Raw genomic sequence first — 21,492 nt, 5'->3', positions numbered from 1 at the left:
GTAAAAGCACACATATTCTACATGGTACATACATGTACATACATTCACGTGTACAAACACATCCAACCCAAACACTGCTGCTGTGGCCCTGTTTACCAATATTTAACGTAAACGCACACATATTAGATACATAGTTCACACATACACTCGTTCACTCATAGCTAACACAGACACTGCTGCTGTGGCGTTGTTGACGGAAGTTTATTTCCAAAGTTTTGGTACATGTGCCAGGGCGATTCCATCCCTGCTTCCATGGGGGTGATCACATTTCCTCCAAACGTGATGACTTTACAGAATATAGTCTACCTCTACAAGCGGCAACACACTTCGGATATGTTCAGCGTGGAAACAGCTAAAAAAATCTCACAAACTGAACCGAAGGGATTCTATACCAATGCAGCTCAGTCGCTATATATATATTTAATATTTATATAGATATATTTATACCTAGTAACATATTAGAACTCTTTAATGTTTTAAATCCTCTCAGAGGAGCCAGATGCTTCTCTCAGTGCTTCCTGTCAGGTCCGGCTACGCGTAGTAAATGGTGACAAGACTATTTCCACAGTTTGAAGCGACGATTGCACCTAGGAAACCTGCACCAAAATAAAACCGCATGTTTGACGTGCCCAACAACGATGGGCCGTTTGGTGCTAGATATAATAAAGCAACATTCAAGATCATCCCTTAAAAACTGGAACTGATCATCTGTAACATAGATGCTTTGGCAAGTACTTAACCACTTCACATAGTACAATTATAACACCTATACTGTAAATAAATTATGTAACTTATTGCAATTAAACAGATCTTTCTGTTTACGTTTATCTAAATGTTCCCTTAAAATGACATGGTGTACGATGACGAATAAATCCCCAAATATTCTTGTGCTTTTAGCCTTTCCATGCTTTTAACTATGCAGGTTTTTAAACAGAGGCTCGTTTTGCAGAAAGTTTTCATCTGTCCTGCAATAGAGCAAGCTTCATGTACCTGTTCACGTCTCTTTGAATTCATATTGTAAGATTTGTGCTTAAACAATTGTCTGCTATACAATAGTGCTCAACGGCCGTACTTGCAATAGAGACAAGTGTTTTGTAATAATTAATGACCTCCTTTCTAACTATGAGATACACATTTACGTGTCTCTGTGCACGTTTCTGCGATTCTTCCGAGACATATCCAGTCTGGTATTTGAAAAGGTTCAAGATTTTGCCGACTGGGTGCGAAAGACGCCGAGAGTCAGCCTGACAGCAACAGGCTTAGTACCCTTTCTGTTGTCATCACCAGGAACTTCGGTCTGAGATCTTTACAGCTACCACCTGGATACCCCGGATGTGCGCTGTCGGACGTTATTCTTTATCTCAATCATTGCGGTAAACTTCTAGAACAAGGTTTTGATTTGAATTGTGCTCGGAGAGTGATTTTGTGGAGGTTTAGGAGATTGACGTAACAGGTGAGTAATGCTATTCCTTCTTAGAACACACGCAGGTTAATGGTTATGATGACTAACGAATATGTTAACGTTAATCCGTTCAAATTATGATTTAACGTTATAAAAAAACAAATGTTATGGTGCCACCACATGCATGTGTTGGTTTGAAAATTCCTAAATAGATAAAGTAAATTAGTTTATGTGTTACAGCCACAATCCTGATGTTTTTATTCAATTTAGTACCATAGCATTTTCCATTGAAAACAAATTTGGCTACTCGCGATTCTCTCAGTGTAACATTACGGGGTAGTCATGGTAACACTAAATGCCAATTTGTAGGCTTTCATTTAGAATACTGTGATACAGCTGACACAAACCCCGTCTGGTTTCTGAAATAGGTTATAACTGTTGCTGACTGGATGTGATAAATGTAGAAATTCACGTTTTTAGCGACAGGTTGAGTAGCCTCTCATTGACAACATGCGTTCTTTCTTCAGTCTTGTTTACAAACAACATTAAGGAGTGCCTTATGTGAATGAATCATGAAGTTTTCACAGAAGTATGCATGCGAAAATAGCTTTATTGCAGAAAGAGATTATTTACCACATTTTAAATGATGTTTTGAGTGAAATGCCACTCGTGCACTTAACGTAACATCGTGTTTTCAGTTTGAATTGATTTAACGCTGATTGTCCGGTCCTGTTCTGTCACCAGTCTTGCAATCAATCTTTAAGATCAAAAGTTTAACGTAACCTTTCTCTCCCAGAATTTTCAAATGCTTATAACACCACACGATATCTATCAGCAGTAACTAAATAGTTCGAGACCACAAACAAAACAAACAGCGATCAAGCGCAGACTGCCCTTTAATCCCATAACGTTATTCATGTAACGAAGAAGGTAACGTTAACGTTATTGGCAGCAGCTTTCATGTACAATACTGTGAAACAGCTGACCCAAACCCCGCCTGGTTTCTGAAATAGGTTATAACTGTTGCTGACTGGATGTGATAAATGTAGAAATTCACGTTTTAGCGACAGGTTCAGGAGTCTCTCATTGACAACACGTGTTCTTTCTTCCGTGTTGTTTGCAAATAACATTAAGGAGTGCCTTATGTGAATGAATCGTGAAGTTTTCACAGAAGTATGCATGCTTAAATAACTTTATTGCAGAAAGAGGCGCTGCCTTCCTTACCGCATTTTAAATGTTTGAGTGAAATGCTACACGTGAGCTTACATCGTGTTTTCAGTTCGAATTGATTTACATTACGTCCTGTTATGTCACCAGCCTTGCGATCCGTATTTCTAGATTAAAAGTTTAGCATTCCCTTTTTCTCCAACAGTCAACAGTGAATATTCAACAGTCCATAACACCACAACATATTTATCAGTCGGAACTAAATAGTTCGAGACCACAAACAAAACAGCGATGAAGCACAGACTGACGTTTAATCTCATAACGTTATATATGTAACGTCAACGGTATTGACAGCAGCACAGACAGTGACGTTAATTGGACTAGCGGTGATGGTTTGGATTGTATCAAATATCCTTGAACATCGTATCAAATATCCTTGAACATCATGGATGTTGTTAGGTCTATATTATACCTCTACATAGAAGCGCCTAATGTAATAATAGACGTTTGCTGTGATCGATAATATCTGGCATTAGGTTCCTGCAAGTTTATGGCAATTGTTAGTTAGAATTGATACATTCTATTACGTTACGTTACAGTTTTATGAATGCAGATAGAAGAGACATAGATTAATACCGGGCTATAATAGAGACCAATGGTTTAGTACTAGCCTATGCGGACCCTGACCGACAAAACAAAACAGTAGATCAATTATATATTGCCATCAATCAAATCATCAATTATCTCTTTTCGTTCTCAAAATGTGGCAAAAACTAAAATCACCAATTTCAAAGCCTCCTTCTTAAAACGAAAAGTCCCTCGAAATCTTTCATTATAGACGTATGGAAATAAAGAAGGTAACAAACACGACACAAATCTTGTATCGTTATAACTTCAGGCACGTCTATATACAGCTACGATAGTCTAAAAAAACATGAATTGTAAAAAAAAGGTTTGTAGAATCTTTGTTCGACTCTCTTGGCCGTAGTCTACTTCAGTTGCATCTCAAGACCACCAAGCACTAGTCATCCGAGGATTCCGCTGAGTCTGACAAGTCTGAAATTAAAGTAAAAAAATCAACAGTTACTATCATATAATAATATATCAACAATTTCCCGAAGAACTGCATACAATTACAAATCTGCAAGTTCAGTCCATTTATCCCCAATGGTCATAGATAGAAAACGACTATTAATCATTAATATATATACATTCAATTGAAAGAAACATGTTCCCACCTTCCATCTCTTTCGCCGCGATGCCCTTCGCCTCGTCTGCAAAGTCATCTCTACCGACTTTTCGCATGAGGCGTTCCAAGAGTGAAGGATCTCCCTTCCACAACTCCCCCCGTTGCTCCAACTTGTTACACATCTGATGTGGGTCCATACGCTGGAGATCTCTGACCGGCAACAGTTCCTTGCTGCCCAAGTAGTTGCGAAGATCCCTAACTTGACTGTCGTCGAGATTCTGGGAGATCCGTAGGTACACATCATCACGAGAGGCTTCCTCAACATCTACTGAAACATTTTTTTGTATCAAATTTTTATCGGATAATACAGAACTCAAAATGTTATTTTCAAAATTGGAACCCTAAAAGAATAAGCGGAAAATGTGAATACCCACCTTGCCCTTTCCTGCCTTTTAGTCTTTTAGCCCTCGGTCCGACGGACGTCTCCCGTGATCTAGCGCGACCTACAAAAATGACAATTTTGTTATTCGCAGAGTTCACTAGACTAATGATCCTATATAAGAGGATGACCGAATTAATTTTTGTTAGTTTTGCGCGAATGCTTCGTACTTCTTGAAAATGGAATTATGGGGCATTGTTTTAATACATAGGTAATGATAACCGTATGGGCGAAATATCAAACTGCAACATTGCCATCTCTCCTTCAACAAGAATCAAGCAGTACTCACCCTTCCCCTTCCCTTCCCCCTTTCCACGTTGGCTTGTACCACTGCGTCCAGCCTCAGGGGACCCACGATGCTCTGATTCTGCAGACAAAAGAGATGTGTTTTTTATTCGAGCTTGCCCATTCTCTCACGACGCTGTCTTAGAAGAGGATTGCATGTATATCAAGAGCGGCACTAAACACTGCGTCAAAGCAAGGGCAAGACCACACACTATTTGTTCAACATTTCTTTAACGGCTAACCAGTAAGTTTCATTATTTGTAGAATTATCTTATTCTGATGACAACATGTTGGTCAATACACAAACTTAGAATTGGATTTGTAACAAAGTTAACAAGTAACGAAAGAGATGATGAAAAAATTTGCATTACTCACGTGACGGCGGAAGAGGTGGCTAATGGGGAAGAAACATTAGGATGTTATAAGATCAGCGACACTAGAATGGGTTTGTCAAAAACATTGAGTTAACTCATGAAATAAATTTATATTAACAGAACATATTTCGCATTTTTGTCACAGGTGATACATTTTACGCTAAATTCTATCGATCTGTATGTGAGAGAATTAAAAAAAATATTTCCCGATATAATTGGTGCCAAGTTATCTACTACGACACAGTAGATAAAACAGACTGTTTCTTTAAAAAGCAGCTCTGTTAAGACAACAACATTTTTTTTATTACGATGTCCATTGCTGTTCAATTTTAGGATATTTCACACTATTATACCTGGAGTCCGCTTTCACATTAAATCAATACATCAAAACAACTTTTTCAAGATAACTACTTGTCTTACCTGCTCAAACGTCAGGCTACAGACGCCTTGGGTTCCCTTGTTTCTCTTAATTATTACTTTGCCCACAAGATACTCATTCTTCGGTAAGGTCAGTTGTACCTGCTGACCCCACTGCGAGCGGCATTCATTTGCATCCGCGACTAGGGATTCTATTTGCTCATGTCCATCCAACGCATCTTTGACGTGGACATCAACGTATTCCCCATTGAAGAGGCATACTTGTGATCTGTTGTCACCGCAATGAACGAAACCTCTTCTGTACGAAAATGCGTCTTGCGACACGCCATCCTTACACAGCACGTGGAACTGTAGTTGGGGATGGTTAGTTGGCTTCATGTACGCTGAAAACCAGCATTTCAATGTGCCTTCCTTACTGCGACCAAGCATCAGTGCGACCAAATATTCCCCCGCCGTGACCGCTGCTGCTGTGCCTAACACTGGTACCAAAGCTGACGACGATGTGGCTGCGGCAATTGCAGAACTGAACAAGACAATAGGAATCCAGATTGGTACTATGGTACTGCACTGAGTCAGGCTGATCACAAGTTGGTCTTCTGTTACACGGGTTTCCGCCTCGGAACTGATATCCTTCCAGCCGGTGATGTCGTCATGATGCAGAATGATACACTTGTGATCCGCCGTGCCAGAGGGCCGCCACGTCTGTACCACTAAAGGTACTCTTCCCGTCAGCGTAGCGCCATGTAGGTTGACGTGGAAAGCAGGAGAAAATAACACTCTATTCAACATCTCGCGTGAGTAGGCAGCGTTAGCATGTGACCATGGGTAGCCGGAGCTCCAGTGCACACCTCCGCCGCTGATCAAGATGCCTGGAAAGTCCACGGTTGAGATAGTCACCTCCGTGTTTTGTAGTAGGGCGCCAGCTGGTACAACAAGTTTGATGAGATGTGGAATCTCAACTGCTCCACCTGCTGGTCCGATGTCAGCCTCTTCAACTATCGGTTGGCGAAGATAGATCGGTACCCCTGGCAATTTACATGAATGCATGAACTGTTTAAGGATCTCACAAGGTGGCATGCATTCGTTTTGTGACTATTCATCATACATGTATGTGATCTTGTTATAATGTTAGATACCTGTAAATGATTTAAAACGATTCTTCTTCGTGCCAAATAGTATGCGTATTTGTCGTCCATTATGTCATTGACTAGATTATTGTTTTACATACATGATAGTGCCTTCCTTCGTTTTGCATTAGTAAAGGTATTAAAAAAGTGGGGGGAAATCACCTCACCGGGAACGTTTCGAACAACAGTACTCCAGCTGATACCAGCGGAGATCATGTCCTTTTGGAGCATCGTAAGGTTATCTGCAACCGCGAAAGAGAACGTGAAATATGGTAAAGATATGCTAAAACATGTCAAAGATAGCTCATGACGTATATCATATTTAACGCTTAGAAGGCCTACTCAAATCCACAGGCTATAGTACTATATCTTGATATCAAATTGCAGAATTGTATGACAATGAACCATATAGTTGTCCCGACAGTTTTGCCAAGACAGTGTTTGAAATTATTTTAGGTGTAGTTCCCTTCAAGCAGTGTGCAAGCTACAATCGGCAAGGCAGACTCGGTATGTTTCTTTAAAACCTATAGTTCTACTATTTGAAGTGCCTAAATAAGAAATAGGAGCAATTACCAAGTTTGATGTGCCCAAGTTTCACCATTGCCTCGAACAAGTCACGTGGCTTTTGTGAATCTTGCATTTCCTGTTTGAGCTGCCTGGATAGACGGCATACTCGCAACAGTTGCCGGACGTTCTCCTCATCTAGCTGGTCAGCAAGCCTCTCCATCATCCGAGACCCAGAATCTAATCAATGAAAATCGAGTATGCAGTACTTTCTGTTAGTAAAAAAGGAAAATGTTACATACATATAACAAAGTAAAAACAGAACATCCACATGGAAAAACTGTAGAAGTTGCGGTTACCTTTGGATTCCGTTTCCCCGGTCATCGCAGGACTGACCTCTTGTAACGACAAGGCATCACGATATTCCTGGATATAAGGGAAATTGGTGGTTGATGATATACATGTACGTGGATAGTATGCAGTAACAAGGTGATAACCTATGTGAATTATCTATGTATAGTTGAAGTAACCTAAATGTATTCATTGAAAGTAAGTGTGATGTGCTAACCACAAGTTGGACTAATTTCAAACTTGAAAAAATGAACAACATTTCGATCGATATGCACCGAAGAAAAAGAAATGTGTTTGGCTGTGACATCATCTACTTAACATTACATTCCTTACCATAATTACGTTTAACTATAATCATCTGGCCAGTACTACATATACGGTCATTAATGCCCAACCGAAGACCTTCAACTTAATTTCAACTTAATATACCCCCAGATAACCCCGCGAGGGGCAAAGTAGGGGGGGGAGGAGGTCCCAGGCTAAGGCGGGCAGGCCTCCAGCCTGGCGCGGAAAGACTCAACGGTGGGAGCCGTAACAACCGCGCCAGGCAGGGCGTTCCACTCGGGTATGGTGCGAGGGAAAAAAGAATATTTAAATGAGTCTGTTCGGGCGTAAAGTGGTTGGAATTTGAGCGTGTGGCTTCCCCGGGTGCGCCCCTGAGCTGGTTTCAGTAGACTATCTGTATTAATATTGATGTGGTTATTAACTAGCTTATAGAAAAAGGTGAGACGGGCGTTCCTCCTCCTTTCAGAGAGAAGGGTCCACTGCAGGTCATTGAGCATTTGTGTCACGCTGCTAGTCTGCCGGTAGTCATTCAGAGTCACTCGGGCGGCCCTGCGCTGGACGGCCTCCACCGCCTGTATCCCTTTGGTGGTGTACGGGTCCCAGACGGTGGCACTATATTTCAAGTGGGGCCGCACCAGCGCTTTGTAACAAGTGGCCTTGACCCTAGATGGACAATGGGTCAAATTGCGCCGAATGACCCCTAGTACCCTGCCGGCTTTGCTAGTGGCGTAGTTGATATGGGTGTCCCACCGCAGATCATCGGACAGTTGTACTCCAAGATAGGGGTGGGACTTGACACCGGTGAGGGCTTCTCCACTTAGGGAGTACTGAGTTAGGATGGGGTGCTTTTTACGGGTGATATGGAGGATGTGGCATTTAGAGGGATTGAACGACATAAGCCAACGATTTTGCCAATCTGTTAGTGCATCAAGATCAGACTGTAGACCTTGTGCGTCAGAAGGCGTGCTGATAGTTCGATAAATCAAGCAATCGTCGGCAAATAATCGAACGTGTGAATCTACGGAGCTGGGGAGGTCGTTAATGTACAGTAGAAAGAGCAAAGGGCCTAACACTGTACCCTGAGGGACTCCAGAGGTGACCCTGACAGCTTTAGATGTTCCGCCGTCAAAGACAACCCTCTGGGTTTTCTCTGTTAGGAAGGCCCTAAACCAAGACTGAAGAAGGTCAGAAATGCCGTAGTGCTCGAGCTTGCTTAGCAGCCGCTCGTGGGGCACGGTGTCGAATGCCTTGCTAAAGTCAAGCACCGCGACATCGACCTGTCCTTGTTTCAGAAATCCTCATCTCCTATAATCTGCCACAGTAGTCAAACTTTATTCGTCAAGTAGACAAGAGGGTTGGAATACGAATAGGGTTTGCTAACTCACCTTATATATCCCGTGTACATCTGCAGCCAGGTCCGGCTTGCCGATGTTCTGCAGTGTTTCCTCCAGCTGCGGCAGGTAGTGGAGCGGTCCGTGGGGGGTCTTGGTGCGCCACGCCTTCAGCATCTGGAACGCCTGCTGGGTGCTAGGGAACTTCCCTGCTATGTTGTCCAGCACGGCCCTGTTCAGTCCCAGCTCCTGTCCCAGCCGGATCCACAGCCGCTCCTTCCCACCAACAGCCCTGCTGACCTGGTACAGCCGGTTGTCTGGAAGAAAATATCAATTTTGAAGGAATATACAAACACAAGACGTAAAACAAAATGTTGGCCCAAAATGGATGTCTTTACGAAGTAACAGAATGGGAGGACAAACAAGATGCATTAAAAGCATTTCCATTTAAAGGATATTAGAGGTGAACAGGAATCAAATAGAGCTCAGGAACGTTAACATTGAATGAGTTGTTATATATAATGAATCTATATCTGCCATATCTGCCGGAAACGGAGTTATGTCTGCCACGAACCTCTTTTTATATGTAACTAAAATAGGACAATGTGCCTATAGGTTCCTATATAACAAAGAAGGTCTGTTGTACATGCCAACGAAATACTTGCCAATGACGCGTCCGATAATATGAGGTTCCTTATAATAACTTTATGCAAAAAAGCCTGTCGTACTTACCGATGAAGTACTTGCCGATGACGTCCTCCGACGTTCTGATGACAGGAAGCTCGAGTGGCCGTTCCCAGTTTCCTTCAGACATTCTCAACAAGTCACCCGGCACGTGACTCCTCACAGCCTCTATAGGAAGCGACTTTGTTGTTTCTCCGCTTCCAACACTGTTACTGGAGTACAAGGCAGGAAACTCGTCCCAACAGGCCTCTATCACCTTCGCTACCGTCTGAGCCTGGCGCCACGCCTTCTCCGGCTCTCCCCGGATCCGGATTTCTTCTCGTGTAGGGAAATGGCGGTACATGACGTCTTCTGAGTTCTTTCCAACATGAACGACAACTGTGTCCTTGGTGAGGAGACGGTGCGTTGTCTGCTCCATGGACAGGATACGGGAGACCGTGGTTTCCGGTAGACCCAGAGGAGGCTCTTGGCTGTACTCTATAGTAACAGAGATCTCCTCTCCGCCTGATGGCACAACCTCTGGCCAGCAGTGCGCCACCTCGTCAGGCTGGGCGGCAGGAAGCTCTGTTGGAAAGATCACCGACCCTGAGTAACACAGGCCGAAGTGCTTCATCAGGGGAAGGAGACTGTTGAAGGTGACGATTTTGTCTCCAAGCAGGTTCTCCATTAAACTGTCGCTTGCCCTGCCCGTCTTTAAGAAGGACGTCCTGTTTTCAGCAAACTGCACTCTGAAATCTTCAGAGAGAGACTCAGCTATGCTGTCCAGATATGCCCGTAGGTTATGCCTGAAGATCTGCTTGAAGATTGTGAGGATGATGGTTGGGTCCGGGAAGACCAGATCTTCCATCCCCCTGATATGGTTGTAGAACAGGATCTGTCCGGTCACGTGCAGATAGCTAAGCGCGTTCAGGACGTCTGACTCCTTCATCCCTGCAGCTGCTCCGACGTCCTGACAATCCCTGACATGAAGGTACGTCCGTCCTGGCGTCTTGATGTTTTCTAACAATTTCGTCCACGAAGTCGGCAGCTCTTGGCGGGCAGCAGGGAACAATCGCTCGTCCTTCACCATTTCTGCCATCTTGTCGCACAGAGCATTGATACCCTGGAACGTCTTGCTGCTGACCGGGATAACCTGTACGTTTAACAGACCTTTCGGTCGTCCGTCAAGTAACTTTTCCAATGACTCTTTCTTGGTCAAGATGTCGTCCCTTGTGAGACCGTAGAAACGTTCGGGTATGTCTGATCCACCGTCCGCTGCATCCACCGCCTTCTGACAGAGTTGAATCTCTTCTTTCAGCTTGGTTTGTATTTTACTCTCAGCGACCTGGATGTCTCTCTGGATGGAAGAACAAGCTGCTGCAATCATCTCCTCGGCTTTGTCTGGCGGAAACAGGTCAAATTTGGTTCCTACAACAAGGATAGCCGGGTTGAATACGTGGGAAGTCACGGATGTTAGACACGTTCCCACTCGTTCCTGGAACTGTTCTGACTTGTATCCTGGCAGGTCTACATTGAGGATGTGCAGGGCCTGACGTGTCAGGAAGAACCGGTGCGTGTAGTGGTAGATCTGGTGACCTCCGAAGTCGTACATTTCGTACTTGACGTTATTCTTGGTGTCATGGTAAGTGATGACGTCAACACCGATGGTTCTGTCAGTTTCAATCTCCACGTGACCTTGACCCTTGATCATACAGTTGAGCAGACTGGTCTTTCCTGCCTCCGTCTGTCCCAGAATCACACCCTTGACTGTCAAAGTTGCGGCATCGTCCGCATGCGCGCCGGGGTATCGATGACGTAGGTGTTTCTGCATTGATACTACTGCAGAAACGGTCACATAAAGTATGATTACTACAGTAGACAGCACATAGATGTAGTACATAAAATTGACTCTGATGTATACTTACTACTCACTACTATTTATGGACAATGTGAAATAACCTGCTTCTGATTTGTTTTATGGGTAGAAATATCAACGATCCCTCCTCTATGAAAGCAGAAGAGATGCGATTTGGATAGACCTGGTGAGTCATAAAGTGATGTTCGCGGAATTGAAATTTGGATCAAAGTGAGATTTCTCAAGGAAATAAATGTCTTTGACGCATTCTGCTTTAGCGTATAAGCATGCGATCCGTGGTGTCTTGCGAGTAGGATGGATACTAATATGGAATGAAAAAGTTATCATCGATCAAACACAATGATCCGTATCTTTACACGAGGATAACATAAATCAAACACGGACTGGAAGTTTTAAAATGCAACTAAGTATCAGAAGTAGAGATTTAGATAAAGCCAAAGACATTATAGTTTAGCTACCTTGACTTTGCTGTGCGAAATGTTCCCTCTGTGCCGTTTGTTGGCCAAGTTGTGCCGCCTGCTGTTCCCAGATGCCGCAGAACCGCTCCGACCACCGCTCCTCTTTCTCCATCTCCTCCGCCAGGAAGTCCTGTCCTTCCTCCCGCAGGACCCGCACTAACCAGTCCCACGGCTCCTGCCGCCTCCTGACCCGCAGCATCCTTACCAACCGCTCCCCCCGGCTTACTGGTGTCGGCTCCGCCTGGGGAAGGGAACATCGGCAGGGGTGGCTTGGCTAGTTAACATTGCTATACTTTTGCGTATCTCTGAATTCTTTAACTGTGGTTGTCTGATTGTAAAGTCTGAACAGCAAAAACTATGTAGACGTATGTTAGAATGCAGGTTTACGATCATACCAGCCACATTGAAGTTTGTCGCCAATAGCTGCCTGCAGATTTGACAACTTTGGCTGTACATGTATGTATGGTTAAGTCAACCTAATGAATAAATAGATGTTGTGAATTAGTTATTGCTAGTCAAAACGTGCTAGGCGAAGTTTTATTTAGAAAGATTACACTATATTATTTAAAATTCTGTGAGATAAAAAATATCTAGTGCAAAACGTAATTTGTGGTGGACGATTGATTAACTAATCCCTATAGTATAACTTCTCATCAGTTTACTTAATCATAATGCTGAATTATAGTAGAAATTGTTCTTCTTATGTGTAAAGTACATATGGCACAATAAATTACAACTGCAGGTTTCACCACGTGACCTACTTGGATATCCCGGACCTCAGCCGCACTCAGCTGGTTCTCCTGTTCCAGCCGTGTGAGAACAGCTGGGAGGTTCATGTTGTCAGCCAGGAACGCGCGAGTGAAGTCCAAGGCCATCCAGCACGGGAACCTCAGTTCACCTGTGGAGATGAACAGACAAACAGCCCAAGTCAGACATCATATTACTAGTGGTTTACAATGTGTTGAAACATTTCATATGATGGCAGGAAAATTGTAAACAACGTATATATTACGCACGTATTTTACAAGTATTCCTCTGTTGTGAGCTTGTACAAGTCATATTTGCAAGGAAATAATTTGCTCTCCTGCTAACGTCCCGTCGACTTATTGAATCGTCCATCTTAGCAAGTACTTTAAACTTATAACTTTTATATTATTGTGCTCATTGGGAAAATGTTATGAAAATAGAGACGTTGTATACCAATTAATATCAATGTGCAAAACATTGGATTTGGCTGTGATATAACAGAAGTTAGATAAGAAAGTTAAACTTTTGTTATTTCTCTTTTACGTTTACACGAAAAAAGGAAATACAAGTGACAAAAAGAGCCCCTGTTTTTTGTGTTGTGTAACAGCCATGACATGTCCACCTTCACCTGTTTGTCTGCAGAGCGCGTCACGCACATCCCAGGCGATGCCTCTCATCCCACTGAAAGCACTGCCGGGCATAATGAGAATATTGACGAGCATCGTCTCCTCAACCCTGTCCCGCTGGACCCGCCTGGCCGGCGCCTCCAGGGTTGGGTACTGCCGGCTGACTGACGTGCCGAACTCACGGAAGTCATCCTGGTTCTGGTCCAGCCAAATGACGTATCGAGGCTTGTTGCTCCTCACGGCAGTTTCCAGTCCGACCGTGAGCGAGGACTGGTCAGCAAGTAGGTGTCTGCTGATCACGGGCACGACGAGTTTCACGCTGCCGAGGGTCAGTGTGGACGTGAGCTGTGCGCGGCTGACGTCATCAGGAGTGCCTGTGACCTGCTGACGGAATATGTCTGTCTGGGGTAGACTGTAGTCAGAGTCCAGAGTCATCAGCTTCCACACCAGCTCCCTGACGAACTCCTCATCCTCTGCTGCGTGCAGGAGGACAACACGCGGACCTGATAGGAAACAACAGCGTCACAATGTCAACATGTGTAATGAAAGCATATGTCAAAAGTGTGATTTTCTTATCATGCAATTAATTAGAATGTGTCACTACGCCAGAAACTACGCCATACAACATTATCTTCATAACCGTCGAGTCCTTGAAAAAGCTCATTAAACTATATACATGTAAAGGCAGAAGACGTGACTTGGAATAAAAGTGAAAGTAAAATCATTACGCAATATATTGGATAATCTTGGAAAAAAACATGGACAAAATGTTGAAAATTAAAATTGGATTTGCTAATGTATTTTCTTAAGCAACACATGGTAGAATCAATGAGGTTTTATATATATATATAAAACCTCCTTGGTAGACTTACGACAATGCCAAGTAAAAAGAGTTGAGGTTGGACCTAAAACTAGCAAGTCTCAGAACATCCCCGCAAGACTATCCGAGTCGAAAGTTAGAGGTCATTGTAAACTCCGAGAGTTACTTTAAATCTGAAATGAAAGTGCCCGCCGTGACTCACCTGTTTCCATGGTGATTGAAGGATGACGTCAGAACAGGAATTTTAGACTGCCGATATGATGAGACGGACAGAGGACATCCCGGACTGCGGCGTTATACTGGAGGGACGGTCAAACAGGAACGAGAATGGCATTTTCTTTATCCTTACAGCAGTATCATTTAGTGTAAACGTTGTGCATGTAATTTGGAGGGAGGGCGCTTCGTCGTGAGGAAAATTCTGTCACATGTCATCAGATGAAAAACGATTGTTTAGTCTACTTATTTACAGTATTTGTACCTGTAGGATTTCTGATCTGACAATCCTTTTAAGTACAGCTGCGGACAAACTATAAAATTCTGTCAACTTCTGAGCTGACAAACAGATTAAGGTGAACACAGAGGTGTTAACTTGGCTACTGAATGTCAAATAAACATAGAGAAGTCCAAGTAAGCGTGATGGAAACTTGTCAGTTGTTGCTTGCTGCAGAACGCTGTTTGGTCGTTACAGGCGTCTTTAATTCAAAAGACAGAACGATGAAAAATCCTCAGCATTACGCTGAAGGACTGCTACGCACACATTGCGCCCATATCACTTCCGCAACATTCGCTGCGAATGACCCAGGCATGCAGGCAAACTGTCACACTGTTAAATATTGAATGGAAGGCTTGAAGATTTCAACTCTACCTACTTGTCCTCCTTAGTGTCCCATTTCTCCATAATCGTTCACATGGTGTCCTTTACCGTCTGCGGGTCGCTTCGAGGCGAAATCGTTAACAAGGAAGTAAGAAAAGGACGGGCTCATTGGAGTGAAGGGGGTGCAGGTTGGTAACGGCATGTAAAATAACACGCCTATGATACACCGCGATGTAAGCTCGCGTCCCCACAACTCTTTAAGGTCAACCTTAACCTAACGGTGTTTTTGTGTGAACAGTTTAAAACCTGTTTCAAATATAAAAAAAAACATTTTCCATGACGCACTTGGTTCGGCCTTGTGAACGCCATTGGTACACACCTGTCGCGCAGTCAGCGGTCCCACCTTTGTTCCGACACACCTGGTGGTGACCTCGGGGTCAACCTGCCAGAATGACATGTTGTTGGTTCGCTTACCTGGCCCAAAACACACTGGCTAAAGGTTTACTCGTCGGTGTTAAGGCTATTTTGATTCCAGTGGTTGCTGTCCACTGTTTAACTCTGGAGAGACCAGTATAATGTAACGCGAGGAAGAAATAAAAACTATTCAGCTTCAGAGTATTGGGTTGCAGGGCTATTCAACGCCCAGTTTGTTGTCGTTAACTTAGCTACTGGATGTTTATAATCATAGAGAGGATAAGTTAGCGCGATGGAAACTTGTCAGTTGTTCCTCACTGAAAATCGTTGATTGGTTGTTACAAACGTCTATAATGCAGGGGTAAATCAATGATAATAAACATTAAGGGAGCAATTTTCGATATGAAGTACCTCGAAGGACAGACGAGACCCCAGTGCGCCCCTATCATTGTCAAACTATTTGCCTGAGCATACAGGTAAACCGTTGCACTAAGATTATACTGTAGGCCTGAAGACTTCAGCTATACCCTACCTTTCCTTCTCAGTCTCCTATTTCTCCATACTTGTTCATGTAATGCCTCTTCTGCGGGTCGCTTTGAGGTGACACCGGTGACGAAAAAGTGAGGATCAGACGGGCTCATATGCATTGAAGTGAAGGGGGTGCAGGTTTGTAAGGACCTGTAAAAGAACAACTTTACAATGCGTTGTAATGTACATGTACGTTAACTTTATGTTCTCTATTTAATGGCAACCTTAGCTAAACGTTTTTTCTGTCTTTGTTGTTAAAACCCTGTTAAACAGAAAAACATATTTCTGCATGACGAACATGGTTTGTCCTAGTCTACGTTGAAAAACACCTGTCGCGCCACCAACGGTTCCACCTTTGTTCCGATCCCGTATCCCATATCTACACACCTGGTGGTGACCTTGGGGTCAACCTAAGTGAACGGTGGGCTGTTGGTTCGCTTACCTGGCCCAAAAATCGTCTGTTTGAAATGATAGTTCTCCCTGTAGCTACACTTGCAGGTGTTAAAAGCTATATCTATTCGAGTGGTTGCTGTACACTGTCTTATCCTGTGGAGAGACAAGTACAATGTATCACGCGAGAGAAGAAAAACAACCCTCAGCTTCAGAGTATCGGATTGCAGGGCTATTCAGGGCTATTCAATGCCCGGTTTGATGTCGTTACGCAATGACAATACACAATGGTAAATAGTAATATACTCTACAATTTTCACACATTTAAACTGAAGTATACTCTAGGCAATATCGATAAGCTCTATAATGTTCCTGGCTGTAATATTCTTGTATTGATTATTAGTGCTATTTGCATCAAATTGAAGATCATGTTAACGGGCATCGGTATATCAAATGGCCCACATTCATCGTAAACACATACATATCATATACATAGTTCACGCATACACTCGTTCACTCATAGCTAACTAAGACACCGCTGCTGTGGCGTTGTTAACCGATATTTAACGTAAGCGCACATATCATATACATAGTTCACACATACACTTTTTCACTCGTAGCTAACTCAGACACTGCTACTGTGGCGTTGTTGACGGAAGTTTATTTCCAAAGTTTTGGTACATGTGCCAGGGCGATTCCATCCCTGCTTCCATGGGGGTGATCACATTTCCTCCAAACGTGATGACTTTGCAGAATATAGTCTACCTCTACAAGCGGCAACACACTTCGGATATGTTCAGCGTGGAAACAGCTAAAAAATCTCACAAACTGAACCGAGGGGATTCTATACCAAAGCAGCTCAGTCGCTATATATATTTATATAGATATATTTATACCTAGTAACATATTAGAACTCTTTAATGTTTTAAATCCTCTCAGAAGAGCCAGATGCTTCTCTCAGTGCTTCCTGTCAGGTCCGGCTACGCGTAGTAAATGGTGACAAGACTATTTCCACAGTTTGAAGCGACGATTGCACCTAGGAAACCTGCGCGAAAATAAAACCGTATGTTTGAGGTCGACCCTACCCAAGAACGATGGGCCGTTTGGAGCGCTAGATCGTGGAAATAGATATGACGTCACATTCAAGATCATCCCTTAAAAACAGGAACTGATCATCTGTAACATGGATGCTTTGGCATGCACTTAACCATTTGACATGATAGTACAATAACACCTATACCTGAAACAAACCATGAAACTTATTGCAATTAAACAGATCTTACTGTTTACGTTTATCTAAATGTTCCCTTAAAATGACATGGTGTACGATGACAAATAGATCCCCAAATATTCTTGTGCTTTCATCCTTTTCCATGCTTTTAACTATGCAGGTTTTTAAACAGAGGCTCGTTTTGCAGAAAATTTTCATCTGTCCTGCAATAAATCAAACTTCATGTACCTATTCACGTCTCTTTGGATTCATATTGTAACATTTGTGCTTAAACAATCGTCTCTTATACAATAGTGCTCAACGGCCGTACTTGCAGTAGAGACAAGTGTTTTGTAATAGTTGATGACCTCCTTTCTAACTATGAGATACACTTTTGCGTGTATCTGTGCACGTTTCTGCGATTCTTCTGAGATAGATCCGGTCTGGTATCGGAAAAGGTTAAAAATTTTGCCGACTGGCTGCGAAAGACGCAGAGAGTCACCCTGACAGCAACAGGCTATACCCTGTCTGTTGTCATCACCAGGAACTTCGGTCTGAGATCTTTACAGCTACCACCTGGATACCCCGGATGTACGCTGTCGGACGTTATTCTTTATCTCAATCATTGCAGTAAACTTCTAGAACAAGGTTTTGATTTGAATTGTGCTCGGCAAGTGATTTTGTGGGGGTTCAGGAGATTGATGGAGTCAGGTGAGTAATGCTATCCCTTCTTATAACACACCCGGGTTAATAATTATGGCGACTAGCGGATGTGTTAACGTTAGTCCATTCAAATTATGATTGAACGTTATCAAGAACAAATGTTATTACCTTGAGGATACCTTAAGGATTCATCGGTGAAGTAGGCCAGGCCTGTGTTGTCACCCTCTTCTCACTCAGGAAGGTACCTCTTCTTCTCCCAATGTAAATCCAGCCTTGTTTTAAAACAGTTCACAGTATCCGCTTCAACTACCTCATCTGGCAGCGAGTTCCAGTTGTTTATAACTCTTGATAGTTACGTTATTGTGCCACCATATGCATGTGTTTCTTTGAACATTCCTAAATAGATCAATTAAATCAGTTTTTGTGTTACAGCCACAATCCTGATGGTTTGTTCAATTTAGTATCATTGCATTTTCCATTGAAAACAAATTTGGCTACTCGCGATTCTCTCAGTGTAACATTACGGGGTAGCCATGGTAACACTAAAATGCCAATTTGTAGGCTTTCATGTAGCAATAATGTGATACAGCTGACACGAACCCCGCCTGGTTTCTGAAATAGGTTATAACTGTTGCTGACTGGATGTGATAAATGTAGAAATTCACGTTTTTAGCGACAGGTTGAATAGCCTCTCCTGGACAACATGTGTTCTTTCTTCCGTCTTGTTTACAAATAACATTAAGGAGTGCCTTATGTGAATGAATTGTGAAGTTTTCACAGAAGTAACCATGCTAAACTAGCTTTATTGCAGAAAGAGATTATTTACCACATTTTAAATGATGTTTTGAGTGAAATGCCACACGTGCACATAACGTTACTTCGTCTTTTCAAATTTCGAATTGATTTGCGTCCTGTTCTGTCACCAGCCTTGTGATCCATATTTTTGGATCAAAAGTTTAACGTTACAGTTCTCTCCTAGAATATCCAACAGTCTATAACACCACAAAATATCTATCGGCCGTAACTAAATAGACCGAGATCGAAGACAAAACAGGCAGCGATCAGGTGCAAGTTGACGTTTAATCTCATAGCGTTATTCATGTTAACGTTATTGAAAGCATAAACATTCGGTCAAGCCATGATGCTTGGGATTGTATCAAATATCTTTCAACTTCATGGGTGTTGTCAGGTCTATTTTCCTTTTGTATACGTGTAGAAGCATGTAATGTGCATGTTTTTATAGACGTCTGTGATTGATAATACTTCACATTAAGTCCCTACGTATTGATGGCAACAATTGTTAGAATTGATACATGATGCACACAAATTGCCAAATGAGCAAACTAAAGTAAAAAGATTACTTAATGTTAGTACCTTGAAGATCGAAGTCTTACTTTCATGTAGTAAATGTCGTCATAATTACATACACAAACAGTAAAAATCACTATCATGAAATAAATCTCCGTGCAGATTAGATGACCTTAAAAATGTTAGCTTGAGTATACAGGCAACTACATTGTTCCAAATGAACTAACGGGATTTAGCAACACCGTCTTTACATCTGGCAGTGGACTGTAACTCCCTACATTGTTCTGCACTTGTTTTCTTAGACGCTCACTTCCGGAATTTCCTGACCGTTTGAAGTAAGACGTTCGTGACATTAAGATTTCACACATGTAAGGTGCCAAACTGTCATTTTTATGACGACTCTTAAAAACGTCATTTTGGCACCTTATATGTTGCATATCTTAATGTCAGAAACGTCTTACTTCACACGGTAACGGAAGTTACAAAATGTGTACATTTAGATGAGAAGAAGCGTAGAACGCTATCATCGGGTCACGAGACGGGAGGATGCCTTCTTTAGTTCACTCTAGCAAATAGTTTAATCACAATTACATGACATGTCTCTGCTGTCACCGGGTTCTCAGTCCGAGTCATCAGCTTCAGCACCTCCACCCTCCGCTTCGGCACTGGGGTCGTCTGTGAAGTACGTAGATGTATTCAAATATACATAAAATGACATAAGCATGGAAATGAATGGATTATCGCATATTGGTAATATACAATACCATTGCTGATGTACTGTAATTGAAAAAAAAACATCATACATATATCCACAATATCAATCTTTCAACGAAGTTATAGTCTCTCACCAGTGATGCCGCAGGCCTGTAGGAACTTCTGTTGAGACTCCTCCCAGTACTTGGAGGCCAGCAGCTTCTCCCTGAAGGCGCGTGCTTCCGCGAACTCTGACCTGGCGTTCTTGAGGACATCCTCGATTCTTTCTGCCCACTTCTCTGCATCCCCGTCGGTCGCGGTGTCTCCCTTCATCTTGACGATGCAGTGGCGGAACGTTGGCTGCTCCAACTTCTCCGATAGCTCCTCTATCAGCTCTGCAAGTCCCGAGTGCTCTGAGATGAGGACGGGAACTCCTGCCGCGATGGCCTCCAGGCCGACCAGTCCGAACGGTTCGGCCCGGGACGGCATCAGGACCAGGTGACAGTTCTCCATGTCTCGGCGGATGTCCTCTTGAGTGCCGTACGGAAGCAATGTGGGTTTGACCCGCCCGGATCTCAGCTTCTCCTCCAGGATTCTCTTGCTCTCCTTGAAGTCGTTCTCATCGATGCCGCGGACTCTCAGCCTCAGTGTGTACTGACCGTCAAGACGTTGTGCCACCTTGTCAATGGCTCCTGCAGCCAGGTCGTGACCTTTCAGCATCTCCACATTCAGCACCCTGCCAGTGGACAGAACTATTCTCTCTGGCTTTCTGACTTTTTCACTTTCTTCATCAAAGCTCACATTTGCTTCACTGAACACCCTTGAAGGCTTAGGTAGGAAGATGTGGTGATCCACGCGATTCCGACGGAGGAACCTGTCGTAATGCCTGTGAATGCGCGCTCCTACCGAGAAGACGACATCAGCCTTGCCAATGTCTTCCTGAATGCTGGCTTCCTTCCTCCCCACACCCAGGGCCTTCTCGTCACTCTTGTAGTGCTCTGTCTCCTCTGGCGCCACGTGACCAAACATGGCGAGCTTGGCGTGTGGAAATCGCTCTTCCTTGATCTTCCTGGCTGCTCTGCTGGTGACGTCAACATGGCCCACAATGCAACTGACATTTGGCGGGAGGTGCGGGAAATGAACGCTGTGGTACTCTGTCAGCCAGTCAAGGGACGGCTTAGCATCAAAGCCCTGGCTGACGCTAGGTTTGATGAGTGTCACTCCGTCTCGTTCTGCGTCCCTCTCATCCTGTTCACTTGCCTCCAACACGGTGGCGTAGACCTCGGCGCCCGCGGCGGTGAGCTTGCGCGCGACGTTCAGGTTGATGGTGGAGATTCCGCCCTTCGATGTGCAGAATTCATCTCCAACCAGCAGGACTGAACCTTTGCCTTGGATAACATTTGTTTTGTAAAGGGATTGAAAAAGCATACACTGATGAAAGTGCCATTAA

At 43.4% G+C, this 21,492-nt stretch overlaps 3 protein-coding genes across 3 annotated transcripts; all 3 read right to left on the bottom strand.

The window, feature by feature from the left end:
• Positions 1-3,374: 3,374 nt before the first annotated feature.
• On the bottom strand, positions 3,375-4,454 carry LOC136448657 (uncharacterized). Its single transcript, XM_066448295.1, has 4 exons — positions 4,441-4,454; positions 4,193-4,311; positions 3,808-4,083; positions 3,375-3,625 (listed from the first exon to the last, which is right to left on the bottom strand). The coding sequence occupies exons 1-4, from the start codon at positions 4,452-4,454 to the stop codon at positions 3,591-3,593; spliced, it is 444 nt and encodes a 147-aa protein (XP_066304392.1). The 3' UTR covers positions 3,375-3,590.
• Positions 4,455-6,127: 1,673 nt separating this feature from the next.
• On the bottom strand, positions 6,128-14,315 carry LOC136448655 (uncharacterized). Its single transcript, XM_066448294.1, has 10 exons — positions 14,225-14,315; positions 13,205-13,705; positions 12,591-12,727; positions 11,830-12,070; positions 9,565-11,334; positions 8,887-9,149; positions 7,225-7,291; positions 6,935-7,105; positions 6,524-6,603; positions 6,128-6,229 (listed from the first exon to the last, which is right to left on the bottom strand). Exons 1-10 carry the CDS (start codon positions 14,232-14,234, stop codon positions 6,128-6,130), a joined length of 3,342 nt encoding a protein of 1,113 aa, XP_066304391.1. The 5' UTR covers positions 14,235-14,315.
• A 4,787-nt stretch (positions 14,316-19,102) lies between these two features.
• LOC136448549 (D-inositol 3-phosphate glycosyltransferase-like) lies at positions 19,103-21,485 on the bottom strand. The gene is made up of 2 exons (XM_066448159.1): positions 20,198-21,485; positions 19,103-20,024 (listed from the first exon to the last, which is right to left on the bottom strand). The coding sequence occupies exons 1-2, from the start codon at positions 21,468-21,470 to the stop codon at positions 19,969-19,971; spliced, it is 1,329 nt and encodes a 442-aa protein (XP_066304256.1). The 5' UTR covers positions 21,471-21,485; the 3' UTR covers positions 19,103-19,968.
• Between the last annotated feature and the right edge of the window lie 7 nt (positions 21,486-21,492).

This window comes from Branchiostoma lanceolatum, chromosome 14 (assembly GCF_035083965.1).
Source record: "Branchiostoma lanceolatum isolate klBraLanc5 chromosome 14, klBraLanc5.hap2, whole genome shotgun sequence".
In the NCBI taxonomy this organism is placed as follows: Eukaryota; Metazoa; Chordata; class Leptocardii; order Amphioxiformes; family Branchiostomatidae; genus Branchiostoma; species Branchiostoma lanceolatum.
Note: the sequence above shows the minus strand (reverse complement) of the source record. Positions and strands in the feature narration are given on the sequence as shown.